This window comes from Monodon monoceros, unplaced genomic scaffold, assembly GCF_005190385.1.
Source record: "Monodon monoceros isolate NGI ecotype Baffin Bay Population unplaced genomic scaffold, NGI_Narwhal_1 Super_Scaffold_22, whole genome shotgun sequence".
Taxonomy (NCBI): domain Eukaryota; kingdom Metazoa; phylum Chordata; class Mammalia; order Artiodactyla; family Monodontidae; genus Monodon; species Monodon monoceros.
In genome coordinates this window covers 64,528,637-64,544,801 of record NW_021703779.1, presented here as the reverse complement: position 1 = coordinate 64,544,801, position 16,165 = coordinate 64,528,637, and the positions used below count along the sequence as shown (strand labels likewise).

At 36.2% G+C, this 16,165-nt stretch overlaps 1 protein-coding gene across 1 annotated transcript in view; it reads right to left on the bottom strand.

Annotated features, from left to right (window-relative positions):
* Window positions 1–16,165, bottom strand: part of ATP7A (ATPase copper transporting alpha) — a 118,709-nt gene that overhangs the window by 48,475 nt on the left and 54,069 nt on the right. Inside the window, exons 3-5 of the mRNA XM_029240806.1 lie at window positions 7,437–7,926; window positions 6,180–6,905; window positions 764–970 (exon numbers count right to left, since the gene is read on the bottom strand). Of these exons, the coding sequence (XP_029096639.1) occupies window positions 764–970; window positions 6,180–6,905; window positions 7,437–7,926 (1,423 nt within the window). The remainder of the gene's footprint in view (window positions 1–763; window positions 971–6,179; window positions 6,906–7,436; window positions 7,927–16,165) is intronic.

Here is a 16,165-nt window from a genome sequence, read left to right as displayed (position 1 = left end):
GTGGAACCTAGAAAAATGGTGCAGATGAACCAGTTTGCAGGGCAGAAGTTGAGACACAGATGCAGAGAACAACGTATGGACACCAAGGACGGAAAGTGGTGAGGGGGTGGTGGTGTGATGAATTGAGAGATTGGGATTGACATATATACACTAATATGTATAAAATGGATAACTAATAAGCACCTGCTGTATAAAAAAATAAAATTCAAAAATTAAATATATATATATTATAGCTATTCTAAGAATTTGTAACCTAAAATGACAACTTGTACACAATATTAAGTAACTTTTGAACACTTTTACTGCAAGCAAAGATCAGTGATCAAATTGTTGGAAGAGAACAATTCTAAACAAACTTGGCTTTGGTCCAGTGCTTGGCCTGGATATAGTAATATTGAAACTTATGGATTGTAGTTGTTAGTTTTAAGCATAACTTTATCAGAAAATTCATGTTTCTTAACATCCATTGCAGCCAAGGTCCATAAAGAATAGTAATCTTATGTATTTCCTTTTGCTATTTGACTACAAACTTCATTGATATTAAAATGTGGCCATGAGGTAAACAAGACAGGAACTATATCTAAGGGAACAAAACACTAACAAAAATTGGTTGTCAGGAAGTCAAGGTTGTCCTGAAAATCACTGATAGTCTTTATGAGGCCTTGGCAAGAGTCATAAACATGGTTACAAAACACATAAGAGGACAAAAAGGACAGAGTCCTCAAACTAGTACATAAAATAACAGGTTTTAAGAGTGTCTTACCTTCTTCTCGTCTTAAATTCCGTTCAATGTTTGCTACACAGGAAGCACAAGTCATACCAGTGACCTGTATGTAACACTTAGATGAAGTCTTTGCCTCCTCTTTGTCATGAATTGGTGTCATCATTTTGGTATGAAATTCATTAGTTGAGGTCAAAAGTGGCATTTCCGATGAGGACTGAGCTATTACTACCAGTGGCTCATTTGTATCTGGTGGACAGGAAAAGATTCTTTTCATTTGAGGTATTCTCCAGCTGCATCCTTGTCACTCATCACAATCCACACCACCTGGCACTGTCAATCCACTCCTTTAAAATTGTAATGGACCTAGAGCCCAGTGCAATGTTATCTCTACACTTTCTAGGAAGTGACTTCCAAGTTCAACACTGCCCGTCCCAATTCTCGGGAAAATCTGAACTGAACAAACAAAACTATACATCAATATCTTCAAGCCGTTATCTCTACCCCAAACCCGAGTAGACAATGGTTTGTTAATCGATAGCTCTTATTTTTATCATGAATTTTTCTCATTATGTTAACAATTTACATACTAGCAGTAAAGCAATTCGTGATATAGTAAGTGGAACCAAAAGCAGTCGGCAAAACAGCATTGAAGTATAATGTCATTTAAAAATTGTTAGAGTGTATATATGAGAACCTGCAAAAGAAAGCCTAGGAGGGTACATACCAAACTATTAATGGTGGCTCCTTCTGGGGAATGGGGTTAAAGCAGGAACAGAATAACAGACAGATGAACAAATTTCCTCTACAGACACTTCTGTATGTTTGAACTTTTAACACCAATATATCGTATTTTTAAAATTAAAATGCCTTTGTGGACAATGGAAGAAGAGGCAAAGAGTAAGTCAGCAGTAATATTCATTTTTCGCAAAGGAGTGTTCAGAGACTCTTTCCATAGAATGTTTATGGACTGTAAAACAGTGGAAAGCTTCTGTCATCCAAGAAGCTCCCCTGCAGTCTCAGGAAAGTTGCTATTCTGTTTTACTTTATCCACTGCAGTATTAATCACCTCCCAAGAAGGGAGAAAGTATTCCCTTTTGCACATCCATGTATCAATACATGCAAAAAAGCTAGAGTTTCTACTCTCCTGCACAGATAAGGAGGAAAAGAAGTGATGTGGAAATTTCCACTAACCTAACTTGTTATTTCTTCCCCTTGGGCAAAAAACTGGTTCGGGTCTGTTTGGCTAGCCGACAGAGGAAAGCTTGCATAGCAGAGTTGGTTTTTAGGGTGCTGAAGAAGGGCATCTTTTGAAGAAACTTTAACAAAAGCCTTAGCATTTCCCTAATGAATAATGATCTAGACTTCTCAAATCAGTTATAATAATGGCTCTTAAATTTTAACACACATACCATCACCTGGGAGATCTTGTTAAAATGCAGGTTCTGATTTAGTACATTTACGGTGGGGCCTGAGACTCTACTTTTCCAACAAGCTTCCAGGTGACGGCAGTACTGTCAGTCTGAGTAGAGCAAAGGACACTCTGAATAGCAAAGGACAAGATTCTCCCAATTCTGAAATGAGTCAGTCTCTGGTCTTAAGTGGATCAGTTCAGAAAACGATATTCATTAAGATTACGAGAGTATTATTTAGAACAAAGAGGAAAAATTTACCAAATAGTACCAAAAATTCAAAAAGGAGGCTCATTTGCCCAAAGGAAATAGCTTTGGCTTTGAAAAAAAACATTATTTTAATCTAGCCAGGAGCTTATTCATTCTCTCATAATTATTACTATCAAGACTTAAATTTGAACTTCGACAATGAAAAAAAAAGTTTATACTACCAATTACTTTAAGTCTTGTTCCAGAGTAATTTAGTTCTTTCAGGTACCAGAAGTAACCTAAACACCATCTACAATTTTCACACTCTAGAAGTACAGTATTAAATTAAAATAAGTCATAGTGGTGACCCCCCCTTTTTTTTTTTGGCTGCATTGGGTCTTTGTTGCTGTGCGTGGGCTTTCTCTAGTTGCGGCGAGCGGGGGCTACTCTTCGTTGCTGTGCGTGGGCTTCTCATTGCGGTGGCTTCTCTTGTTGTGGTTGTGGCTCACGGGCTCTAGAACGCAGGCTCAATAGTTGTGGCCCACGGGCTTAGTTGCTCTGCGGCATGTGGGATCTTCCCGGACCAGGGCTTTAACCCATGTCCCCTGCACTGGCAGGCGGATTCTTAACCACTGCGCCACCAGGGAAGCCCCAAGGTGATCCCTTTTAGCTACATTGGCATGACTTCTCAACAAAGATTCATAAAATTGTGACCTTTACCCCAGTGAGTGTGGCAAGAAGAGCAAAACCTTCCATCTGCCACAGAGGCAGTACAGGTGTTAAAAAGCCACAATGAATTAAATGGCTAGTTTCTTTAAATTAGCTTTTCTATAAGCTGTAGCCACACTACTTATGCTTAAATGAATTCAAAAGGAAGGCTGACTCTCCTGCACTTGAGGCAACAATCAGAAAAGATTCCAAAAATTTCAAGAAAGGGTTTCCAATCTGATCCTCAAAACTGGCAGGTTCAGTCTAAAGTAATATGAAGAATAAATACATAATCAGAAAATGGCTTAAAAACAATTATAAACATCATGTCTGCAACTTACTCTCAAATGATTCATAAAATGGTATGTATATAAGTGTGTGGGTAATGTGTTTGAATATATGTCTCTGTCTGTCGACAGAGAAAGAGAATGATAAAACAAATGTGGCAAAATATTAACAACTGTGGAATCTGAGTAAAATTGGTAAACAGGAATTCTTTGTACTATTCTTGTAGCTTTTCTGTAAGTTTGAAATTAAAGATAAAAAAGTTACAAAAAAGGAAAAGGAATTTGAGTATTGTGTTTGCTTTAATTGGTTAGTGAAGACAACTTCATATACTGTCTTTTTAAGAGAATGATGAGATTGATGGTCATGATAAAAAAACACCTCCCATTTTTCTCACTACCTCCTTTAACATTTATGGCCCACCCAGGACTGGTATAACATGAAGGTGAAATGCACTGATCCCTGTACCTCTAGGAACAGGTCAGAGTGGCAGACTGTGAAGCCTGGATCAGCACTGACACTGGCATTCAGAAAATGGGTAGCCACAATTCTGGTGGCATCTTAAACTCTGATCTCTAGTAGAAACACACAATGCAGTCATTTGTTATCAACCAGATATATATATATATATATTCTTTTTCAGATATATATCATCTTTTTCAGATTCTTTTCCATTATAGGGTATTACAAGATATTGAATATAGTTCCCTGTGCTATACAGGGGTCCTTGTTGTTTATCTATCTTATATACAGTAGTGTGTATCTGTTAATCCCAAATTCCTAATTTATCTCTACCCCGTTTCCCCTTTGGTAGCCATAAGTTTGTTTTCTATGTCTGTGAGTCTGTTTCTGTTTTGTAAATAAGTTCATTTGAATCATTTTTTTTAGATTCCACATAAAAACGATATCATATGATATTTGACTCACTTCACTTAGTATGATAATCTCTAGGTCCATCCATGTTGCTGCAAATTACATTATTTCATTTCTTATGGCTGAGTAGTATTCCAGTGTGCACGCATATTCGCGCATGTGTGTGTGTGTATCTTTTTTAAGGCACAAGAATCTTGGTCTTTTGAGATCTTCTTTATCAAAGTGAGACTTCTAAGTGAGAATATAAAATGGTGCAGCCATTTTGGAAAACAGCTCGGCAGTTACTGAAAAAGTTAAACATATTCACCATATGATCTAGAAATTCCACTCCTAGTATATACCCAGGAGAAATAAAAAAATATATTCATGCAAAAACTTGTAACAGATGCTCATCACAACATTATTCATGATAGCCAAGGAGTGGAAACAACCCAAATCTCCAGCAACTGATGAATGGAGAGACAAAATGAGGTATATGCATACAATGGTATACTATTCAGCAGTAAAAAGGAATGAAGTACTGATACATATCACAAACATGGATGAACGTTTGTTATCTTGAAAACATTATGCTAAGTGAAATACGTTAAATACAAACGGACAAATATTCTGACTCCACTTATATGGTACTTAGAGTTGTCAAATTCATAAAGCCAGAAAACAGAACAGTAGATAAAAGGGGCTGGGCTAGGGGGAGGTGAAGGGGAAATGGGGAGTGATTGCTAACCAGTATGAGGTTTCTTTGGGAGGCTGATAAAAATGTTCTAAAATTACATAATGGTAATGGCTGCAAATTCCTATGAATATACTAATAACCACTGGATTGTGTACTTTAAAAGGGTGAATTTATGGTATGTGAACTACATCTTGACTTTAAGAAGTGACAGTTCTATAATTTCTACCATTTGTCATGAACATGAAAATTAAGAATGTTTACATCTCTGGGTCCTTTTCCACTGACACTTATCTACCATAATAATTTGAGCATGTGACTAATTTTTTATGCTTCTCAGTTTTAGTGAGCTTGAAAAGAGAACACTGCTATTTGATATCTTTCATTCTGACCAGAAGAGCAAAGGTTAATGACATTGTCTAGAAATTAGTTATTCAACTTTTCCATTGTTATTTACAGCAAGAAATTTCATTTAGGGAATTTCCAGTTTAATTCAAGGCAAGGTACGATTCTAGTTTAAAACAAGTTCACATGGGCAAATTCCATTGGATATACGTCTTTGGTTTTAGTTCAAAGTAAGTGCTGCCAGGAAACAGGAAGACTTTGGGCCATTTCTAGAGTCAGGTTCATTTGAATGCCTAAGTTCAAAACTACAGTTAAAATTCTATTATTTATTTCTACTTTTTTCTTTTTAAAATAACATTTGCTTCTCCTATATTATATATACAAAAATACATACAAACATACATACATCCTTGTCACACACACACACACAAACTTAAAATACATAAGAAAGCAAATTGAAAACAAAATATCACCTTTATCCTACCACTCACAAATAACTACACTCACAAATAACTACCGTTAAAATTTAGTTCATGTCCTACCAGGAATTTTATTCATTCATATACATAAATAACGTATACATGGTATAAATCCTTATACATGTGTTTATAAAATTTTGATCATACTGAACATACAGCTTTTTTGCTTGCTTTTTTTTCAGTTAACAAAATATCTCAGACACTTTCCCGTGGCATTAAGTATCTTCAATACCATAATTTTTTATGGCTGCTTAGCATTTCATCATATGAAGGTATCATGCTTTATTTAATGTTTCTAGTTTTTAAATATTATAAATAATTAGGCAAACATCCTTATGCATCCTTGTATACACTGCTGACTACTTCCATATGTCTTATTTCCAAAAAGTGGAATAGCAGTGCCTATTACTCATTTCTCATTGATAAAAGCCAAAAGAACCAGCAAAGTGTTAATAAAAGAACATTAAAGGAATCAAAGAAAAAAATGATATTACCTGACAAGGAAGCATCAAATCCCATGTCTTCTATTGCTTCTCTCAAGGTTTCTGGAGAGGTTAGTAAAGGATCATACTCAACAGTCCCTTTGCCATTTGCAAGTGATACTCGTATGGATTTTACACCTGCCTTTTTTAATATGACACCCTCAATAGACTGCACACAAGAATTACAAGTCATGCCATCAATGTTTATCACGGTTTCTTGAGTCAGAGGCTGGCTAACTATGTTCAAAGGACTCTTTTGAAGAGATGAGCTGGAGGGAGAGTTTGAAGTACTCTCAATTTCATTTGTACTACTAACTCTATATTGCCCTGGTGATATGGCCTCTATTGCTTTTCTCAGAGTTTCTGGAGTGACTAAACTTGCCTTGTACTTTACTGTGGCAGTTCTATTCTCTAAAGAAACGACTACACTGCTTACATACTGGAGTGTAGATAAAGCACTTTCAATATTTGACACACATGATTTACAGTGCATGCCATCTATGATGAAAATGACTGTTGAATTATTGGTATATGATGGACTCCTTTGCTGTGATCCTTCTGAGGATTTGACTGGTGTGTTCTTTAGACGTTCTATATCAATAGCTCCCAGTTTGAGGTACTTGGGCTGTTTTTTGATGAATGCTGGAAAGCCCACAGCTTCAATCTGCTTTTTTATTTCCTCTGCTGTGATAAGATGAGGCTGATAAACAACAGTAGCTTCTTGATTGTCCAGGGAAACTAGTTAATAAAAAGGAAAATAATTATTTACTTCAGTCATTCCTGGGCCACTTCAGAAAACATTCTGTCGACCAAATCAATACCATATATAACTGTTTCTCTCATTGTTCTCATTATCCTTTCTTAAAATAATTCTGTTCTTTTCAGAAAATGTTAATGATATGGAATAGTAAGAAAGTAAAAGATGTGACCACTACATTTGTGGTCTCCAAGTTTCTGCATGCCTGAATAGAAACATATTAGAGGTCAAGAGGACCCTAGGCATGTTGTGTTAAGAACCCTGAACTTCATGAATCACCACGCTGGCTGCCTTTTATGCTAGTTCAAGATTCACATAACTTTTATTTATAACCATTAACTTTACCAGCATTAATGCTGGGAATACACTGTACCTCAGACTTCAATGAAGCAGTAACATTCTAGTCCCACATATTCAAAACCCATGCTTAAGAAAAAAGCAAAAGTTAAAAAGGCCAAAACAGAAAACTAAGCCTCGCAGATCAATCAAACAAATAACATCAGGCATACTACCTTTAATTCGCTGAACACCTTGCAGTTTCCCAATTTTTCCTTCAATGGTGCTAGTACATGAATGGCAGGTCATCCCTTCCACCTTCATCTTCAGCATGACTTCACCTGCTTGAGCCATACTGAAATCTTCGCAGATTCCTGACGTTTTCTCCAGAGCTCCTGGATCTAAACTGAGAGCTGGAACCAGCTCTACTATCTGACTGGCATTCACTATAGAAGGGATTATTATCACCACTGCAGTTCTCTGCTGAGGGGAAATTTTAATGTCTGTCACACCCTTCGTCTTGAGCAATGTGCTTTGGATATGCTCCCATGGCGGAGCCAGTGAAGCAGTAACAGTCAGAAACAAGGTCTCAGTTAAAACAGGGAGCGGCTTAGGATTGTGCAGAACAGCATCAAAGCCCATGTCATCAATGGCTTCCTGTAGGGTCTTTGGAGTCTGCAGTTTAGGGTCATAAATAATGGCTGCATTTTTTTCTTCCAGTGAAACCTTTCAGAAGGAAATTTCAGAAGTCAGTTTAATTAAATTACATGACATGGAACTTAAAAATATCAATCATCTCACCACCGACAAGAATGAAACAAATAGATAGACAAGATGAAAAGGCAGAGGGCTATTTCCAGATGAAGGAACAAGATAAAACCCCAGAAAAACAACTAAATGAAGTGGAGATAGGCAACCTTCTAGAAAAAGAATTCAGAATAATGATAGTGAAGATGATCCAGGACCTCAAAAAAGAATGGAGGCAAAGATGGAGAAGATGCAAGAAGTGTTTAACAAAAACCTAGAAGAATTAAAAAACAAACAAACAGAGATGAACAATACAATAATTGAAATGAAAAATACACTAGAAGGAATCAATAGCAGAATGACTGAGGCAGAAGAATGGATAAGTGACCTGGAAGACAGAAGGGTGGAATTCACTGCTGCAGAACAAAATAAAGAGAAAAGAATGAAAAGAAATGAAGACAGCCTAAGAGACTTCTGGGACAACATTAAACGCAACAACATTTGCATTATAGGGGTCTCAAAAGGAGAAGAGAGAGAGAAAGGACCCAAGAAAATATTTGAAGAGATTATAGTCAAAAACATTCCTAACATGGGAAAGGAAAGAGCCACCCAAGTCCAGGAAGCACAGACAGTCCCATACAGGATAAACCCAAAGAGAAACATGTGGAGACACATAGTAATCAAACTATCAAAAGTTAAAGACAAAGAAAAATTATTGAAAGCAGCAAGGGGAAAATGACAAATAACATACAAGGGAACTCCCATAAGGACAACAGCTGATTTATCAGCAGAAACTCTACAAGCCAGAAGGGAATGGCATGATATACTTAAAGTGATGAAAGGGGAAAACTTACAACCAAGATTACTCTACCCAGCAAGGATCTCATTCAGATTCAATGGAGAAATCAAAAGCTTTACAGACAAACAAAAGCTAAGAGAATTCAGCACCACCAAACCAGCTCTACAACAAATGCTAAAGGAACTTCTCTAAGTGCAAAACACAAGAGAAGAAAAGGACCTACAAAAACAAACCCAAAATGATTAAGAAAATGGTAATAGGAACATACATATTGATAATTACCTTAAACATGAATGGATTAAATGCTCCAACCAAAAGACACAGGCTTGATGAATGGATACAAAAACAAGACCCATATATATGCTGTCTACAAGAGACCCACTTCAGACCTAGGGACACATACAGACTGAAAATGAGGGGATGGAAAAAGATATTCCATGCAAATGGAAATCAAAAGAAAGCTGGAGTAGCAATACTCATATCACATAAATTAGACTTTAAAATAGAGAATGTTACAAGAGACAAGGAAGGACACTACATAATAATCAAGGGATCAATCCAAGAAGAAGATATAACAATTATAAATATATATGCACCCAACATAGGAGCACCTCAATACATAAGGCAACTGCTAACAGCTATAAAAGAGGAAATCAACAGTGACACAATAATAGTGGGGGACTTTAACACCTCACTTACACCAATGGACAGATCATCCAAACAGAAAATTAATAAGGAAACACAAGCTTTAAATGACACAATAGACCAGATAGATTTAACTGATATTTATAGGGCATTCCATTCAAAAACAGCAGATTACACTTTCTTCTCAAGTGCACATGGAACATTCTCCAGGATAGATCACATCCTGTGTCACAAATCAAGCCTCAGTAAATTTAAGAAAATTGAAATCATATCAAGCATCTTTTCTCACCCCAACACTATGAGATTAGAAATCAATTACAGGGAAAAAAACACAAACACATGGAGGTTAAACAATATGTTACTAAATAACCAAGTGATCACTGAAGAAATCAAAGAGGAAATCAAAAAATACCTAGAGACAAATGACAATGAAAACACGACAATCCAAAACCTATGGGATGCAGCAAAAGCAGTTGTAAGAGGGAAGTTTATAGCTCTACAAGCCTACCTCAAGAAACAAGAAAAATCTCAAATAAACAATCTAACCTTATACCTAAAGGAAGTAGAGAAAGAAGAACAAACAAAATCCAAAGTTAGCAGAAGGAAATAAATCATAAAGATCAGAGCAGAAATAAATGAAATAGAAACAAAGAAAACAATAGCAAAGATCAATAAAAGTAAAAGCTGGTTCCTTGAGAAGATAAACAAAATTGATAAACCATTTGCCAGACTCATCAAGAAAAAGAGGGAGAGGACTCAAATCAATAGAATTAGAAATGAAAAAGGAGAAGTTAAAACAGACAGTGAAGAAATACAAAGCATCCTAAGAGACTACTACAAGCAACTCTATGCCAATAAAATGGACAACCTGGAAGAAATGGACAAACTCTTAGAAAGGTATAACCTTCCAATACTGAACCAGGAAGAAAGAGAAAACATGAACAGACCAATCACAAGTAATGAAATTGAAACTGTGATTAAAAGTCTCCCCAACAAACAAAAGTCCAGGACCAGATAGCTACACAGGTGAATTCTATCAAACATTTAGAGAAGAGCTAACACCCATCCTTCTCAAACTCTTCCAAAAACTTGCAGAAGAAGGAACACTCCCAAACTCATTCTATGAGGCCACCATCACCCTGATACCAAAACCAGACATAGATACTACAGAAAAAGAAAATTACAGTCCAATATCACTGATGAATATAGATGCAAACATCCTCAACAAAATACTAGCAAACAGAATCCAACAACACATTAAAAGGATCATACACCATGATCAAGTGGGATTTATCCCAGGGATGCAAGGATTCTTCAATATACGCAAATCAATCAATGTGATACACCATATTAACAAATTGAAGAATAAAAACCATATTAAAAAAAAAGAACGAAACAAATAATTCAAATGGAGGTTCTCTAATAGTTCTTATCTTTACTATTCTCTTTGGAAAGAAACACAAAATGTCTTGTGTACCTACAGGAATGGTAAAGCTCTATGTAGGTACGTGACTCATGTACTGATCAGGCATTTGAAACGTACATAGACAAAACGTGCCCTAGAATTTCATAACAGAGAACAAAGTACTCTTTCTTCCATCTCCTTTCACAACTTATTCCAACACTCTACACTCTACCAATTCAAAAGTTAATATAGGAAACAGGATCAGCTACAGAAAACAAATTTGATATTAAGTTTAAAGTTTTAAAATGTTCAATTAAGACAACTTTGTTGGCAAGAAAAGGTATAAACATGCTGGCAACATTCATAGGGTTTTGCAGCAAATATTTCTATAACCTTCTAAGTCACTACAGTCTAGTATTATTTTTGTTCAAAATAAGAACATCTTTATTGTTCTGCCTGATTTGATTATAAAAACAATGATTGTATTCTTAAAGCTCAGCAACTGTATATAAATTTAACTACTACCGGGACATCTTACCCTGCATCTCTTTTGCTAACAGGTTACAAAGATTTATGAAGTAGTCACACACACACACACAAACTGGATTGGGAGTCAGAAGGTTTGAGCTCCAGTGTCAATTCGCCACTTATTAGTCAACCACACTCATTAGTTCTACCGTCTGAAAAATGAAGAAATGTGCCCTATTATCTTCCAGGGTTGTTATAAGGATGATATGAGTAAATAGACAGGAAAGTAGTTCTTTGCAGAAGCAAGTCATATAAAAGTAAACACTGAACAATGAATATTTATCAAGCATTTATTTATTTTTGGCTGCATTGGGTCTTCGTTGCTGCGCACGGGCTTCCTCTAGTTGCAGCAAGTGGGGGCTACTCTTTGTTGCGATGAGCGGGCTTCTCACTGCGGTGGCTTCTGTTGTTGCGGAGCACAGACTCTAGGTGCAAGGGTTTCAGTAGTTGTGGCACACAGGCTCAGTAGTTGTGGCTCGCGGGCTCTAGGCACAGGCTCAGTAGTTGTGGAGCATGGGCTTAGTTGCTCTGCAGCATGTGGGATCTTCCCGGACCAGGGATTGAACCCGAGTCCCCTGCACTGGCAGGCAGATTCTTAACCACTGCACCACCAGGTAAGTTCCTATCAAGCACTTATTATATGTGCCAGTAACTGAGATTCTCATGATACAAAGCTGATCATGACACAGTCACAGGGAGCAATACTAGAATAGAGGATAGAGAAAATGGACACCCATTCATTCCTAGGAATATGTGTCAAAAAAGGCTTCTTAGAGGAGATAATACCTGAGTGTTAAAGGAAAACCAGAAATCAGCAAGGATACATGAAGCAGAGAATTTATGACAAATGGAAACACAAAAGTAGAGAAAGATGACAGGCTTGCAGAATTAGGCAACTGCTTTATTATGGGGCCTCTTGTATGCCAATAATAGTCTGTAATTTATCCTGTAGGTAATAGAGAGCCATGGAAAAGTTAAGCAGGGGAATGATATAGTTATATTTGCATTTAGTGAAGAATCATTTTGGAGTGACGTGAGTGATGGAACTGTGCTGTCCTGGCTGTGGGGGTAGTTAAAAGAATCTATACATATGTTAAAATTTACCAAACCTAAAAACAAACAAACAAAACTGATAGAACTATATACCAAAAAGAAGTCAATATTTTGGTATAATTTTAAAAACAAAAAAATTAAGAGATTAAAAATTCAGTTCCTCAATTGCATTAGCCACATTTCTAGCGTTCAGTGGCCAATGTAGCTGCCATATGGGACAAAGTAGATACAGAACATTTTCATCATTACAGAATATTCCATTGGACAGTACTACTCTATGTACTACTATACTTTTTATGATAAATCGCCAAACTTTTAAAAAAGGGAAGGGGATTTTTTTCCCTTTATGTTTAAATACATTGTATCTGGTATCTTTTAAACAAAACCTGGTTTTGAGCTTATCCTCCCCTCACAATTTCAATTTACCAACATACGCAATGAGAAAGTTTTTTTTTTAACATCTTTATTGGAGTATAATTGCTTTACATTGTTGTGTTAGTTTCTCCTTTATAACAAAGTGAATCAGCTATACATATACATATATCCCCATATCTCCTCCCTCTTGCGTCTCCATCCCACCCTCCCTACCCCACCCCTCTAGGTGCTCACAAAGCACAGAGCTGATCTCCCTATGCTATGTGGCTGCTTCCCACTAGCTATGAGAAAGTGTTCTTAAAGCTGATTTTTAAAGCAAAAATCACTTTGTCACTACATGGTTTGCTATACTTTCTACTGCTATAGCCTGTCTTCTATTTATAAAAGACATAAAAAAATAAGGAAACTATGTATATAAAATACTACACAAAAAAGTTGTATTACCCTATGTTGTTTTCATGCTGCAAACCAGAAAACACTTCCTTATTTAGTAGCTTCCATTTGTGTGTTTTAAAGCTGGATCGACCACACCTAGCACAAAAATGTTCCCCTTTGGGATAACAGCACTCAACTTTTCCTCTGAATTTTAGATATCAAAGAGACTTTTCAAGCCTAAGGTCTCAAAGGAAACAAAAACAGGCAGCACCTTTGCTTCTTTTAAGAGGAAATTCACATAGTGATTATCACAATACTGTTCTGGATGCCAAATCCTTGGGCAGGAAGCTAAAATAGCATTTATTTATTTAACAAATATTTACTGAGTACCTATTATGTACCCAGCACCGTGCTAGCTTGCTAGGGGTCCAATGGTGAGCAAAAGCAGGCACAGACTCTGTAGAGCCAGAAATTGCTGGCAGCAGTCTGTCTGATTCTGGGTCTGTGCCACTCTCCTTTCACATGATCCCCACCAATGTAAACCACTTTCGCCTATTCCCCACAGTGCTCGAAAGTTTCAACAGCTTCTCTTTCTCAGAATCTTTCATTAGGAATCAATGCTGTTGTTCTGTTTTTTTTTTCCCAGAGAAACTATTTTTCTATTTTATCAATAGTTCCTCTGAAAATAAACATCTAACAGTCTACAAGTTATGAATGTGGCTCCTATGAAGGACTCAAGATGGAGTTCACTATATTTAGATGAAGGTAGGAGTTGAAGAGAACAAATCAAACGTACTCTGTGGCCTCAATAGCATTAACAGTGGTGTAAAGGGTGCTCAATGTCCATAGGAATTGTAAAGATCCATTATATTAATGGAGCTCTTTGTCTGCTGAAATGTCTAAACCTTGCAAGTCAAGCACCGTATACTTTATCTGCATGTGTTTTCTGTATACTTTTATAATTACAGATTATAAAAAGTGATCCAATTTCCTATCTGAAGGCTAGGAAATTGAATAAATTGCCCAAGAAACCCAGCAAGAAAACGAAAGAGCTAGGATTCAAACGTAGGTCGATTTAACTCCAAAGTCCATGTTCTTTCCATCTATGAATGGTGAGGCTAGATGATCTTCAATTTCCTTGAAAAACTAAAATTCTGTGCCTATGCTTTGAGCAATGTGTGACATAAATAAAAACACCTGAAAAGTATGAAATATTTCTAGTGTGTGAACCAAATTTTAGTTCTATGTTTACTTTCGCCCCACACATTTCATGTCTACTCCCATACAAGTTTAAATAAAAAATAATTTAGAGAATATATTTCTTTGGGTTTTTAGCAGGATTTGACAATTACTACATTCTAACATTTCTCCATTTTCAAAAGCCACTTTGGGAAAGGTCCTTTGCTAAAGTTTCAGCACACTGAAGTTCCTTTTTATCCTCCCAGGAATTAATTTATATGTCATCATAAATTCAGATTAGCATGCTACTCAGCCAGTGGGGGAGTCTTCAAAGGGTTTAAAGCCCACTTTCTAACATTTTCATAACAACTCAACATAGAGTGATTCTGAGGTTTTTGAGAGCTTGAAAGGATTCTGTCATTTTTCAGACTAAAGTCAGAAAAGTAAAATGATTTACAATAATCTTGACTTTCTAATATGTTTGATTCTCCTCCCACAATTTTGACAACTAAAAACTATATAAAATACGTAATAGGAATCTTATTTATATTACATATGTCTGAATACAAATTCTATTATTGTTTGTTGAAAAAATAATGTATATATATTAACACTCTACTTTGATGCTTCAATATAGCATACTGAAAATTAAAGTAAGATAAGAGTAAGCCATCAAGTTATATTAATATTTATCCTATTTGACCAACCTAAATAAAGGTTACCACTTAAAATTATTAAATCAATGTATGAACTAGCAAAAGACAATTTCTTAAGAGACTAAGAAAATAGCCCAAAACCAATCTAAAATTTTAAAAGCCAAATGCTTTAAAATGAAAAAGATGTGGAGATTTTGTTAGTTTAAGTTGTAGCATTGTTTTTCTGTAAACTGAGTGCTTTGTCAGAATTTTCATTGCTAATATAATTTTATTTTGCTTCAAAAATTATACAGCTGGGACTTCCCCAGTGGTCCGTGGGTAAGACTCCTCGCTCCCAATGCAGGGGATCCAGGCTCGATCCCTGGTCAGGGAACTAGATCCCGCATGCATGCCGCAACTAAAAATCCCGCGTGCTGCAACTAAGACCTGGCGCAGCCAAAATAAATATGTTAATTTTTTAAAATTATACAACCAATGCATGATTATTCATTATAACAATTTAAATACAAAGAAAGGAAATAGTGAAAGTCCCTCTTTACATCATTCCTCCACTGCTAGTTTCTACCTTGGATTTGACATTTCTTTGATCCTTGGGATAAAGTTCAACTAAATCAGAAACATAAGCCTCTTTGAATAACTGTCTGCATCTTCATGGATGGACGAGTATTACCTAAGAATTTATATAAGGCAAAATGCCTATATTACTCTAACATGGTGTTTGAAAAAAGAAATGTTCAGTGTACTATCATCATTTGCCATAGCAAAAGTTAGGGGGAGAAAGTTCCAAATAGAAACAAAAAGATTGATTTCTATATGCTGATAGGGAACAGTATCTAAGATATATTTGCTAAGTGAAAAAAGCAAAGTATAGAACAGTATGTATATAGTATGCTTCCATTTATATAAAAAGGGGATACACACACACACAAACACACACATATACAGTTGACCCTTAAACAACAAGCAATTGGGGGAATTAAGGGCGCCCCACCCCTGAGGCTATTACAGTTGGCCCTCTGTATCCTCAGTTCCACACCCTCGGATTCAACCAACCATCGATCATGTAGTACCACAGTTCATATTTTTTGAAAAATATCCATGTATAAGTGGACCTGTGCAGTTCAAACCCGTGTTGTTCAAGGGTCAACTGTATAAACACACACATATAGATATATACATGTAAATCATTTTATATTCAGAGTC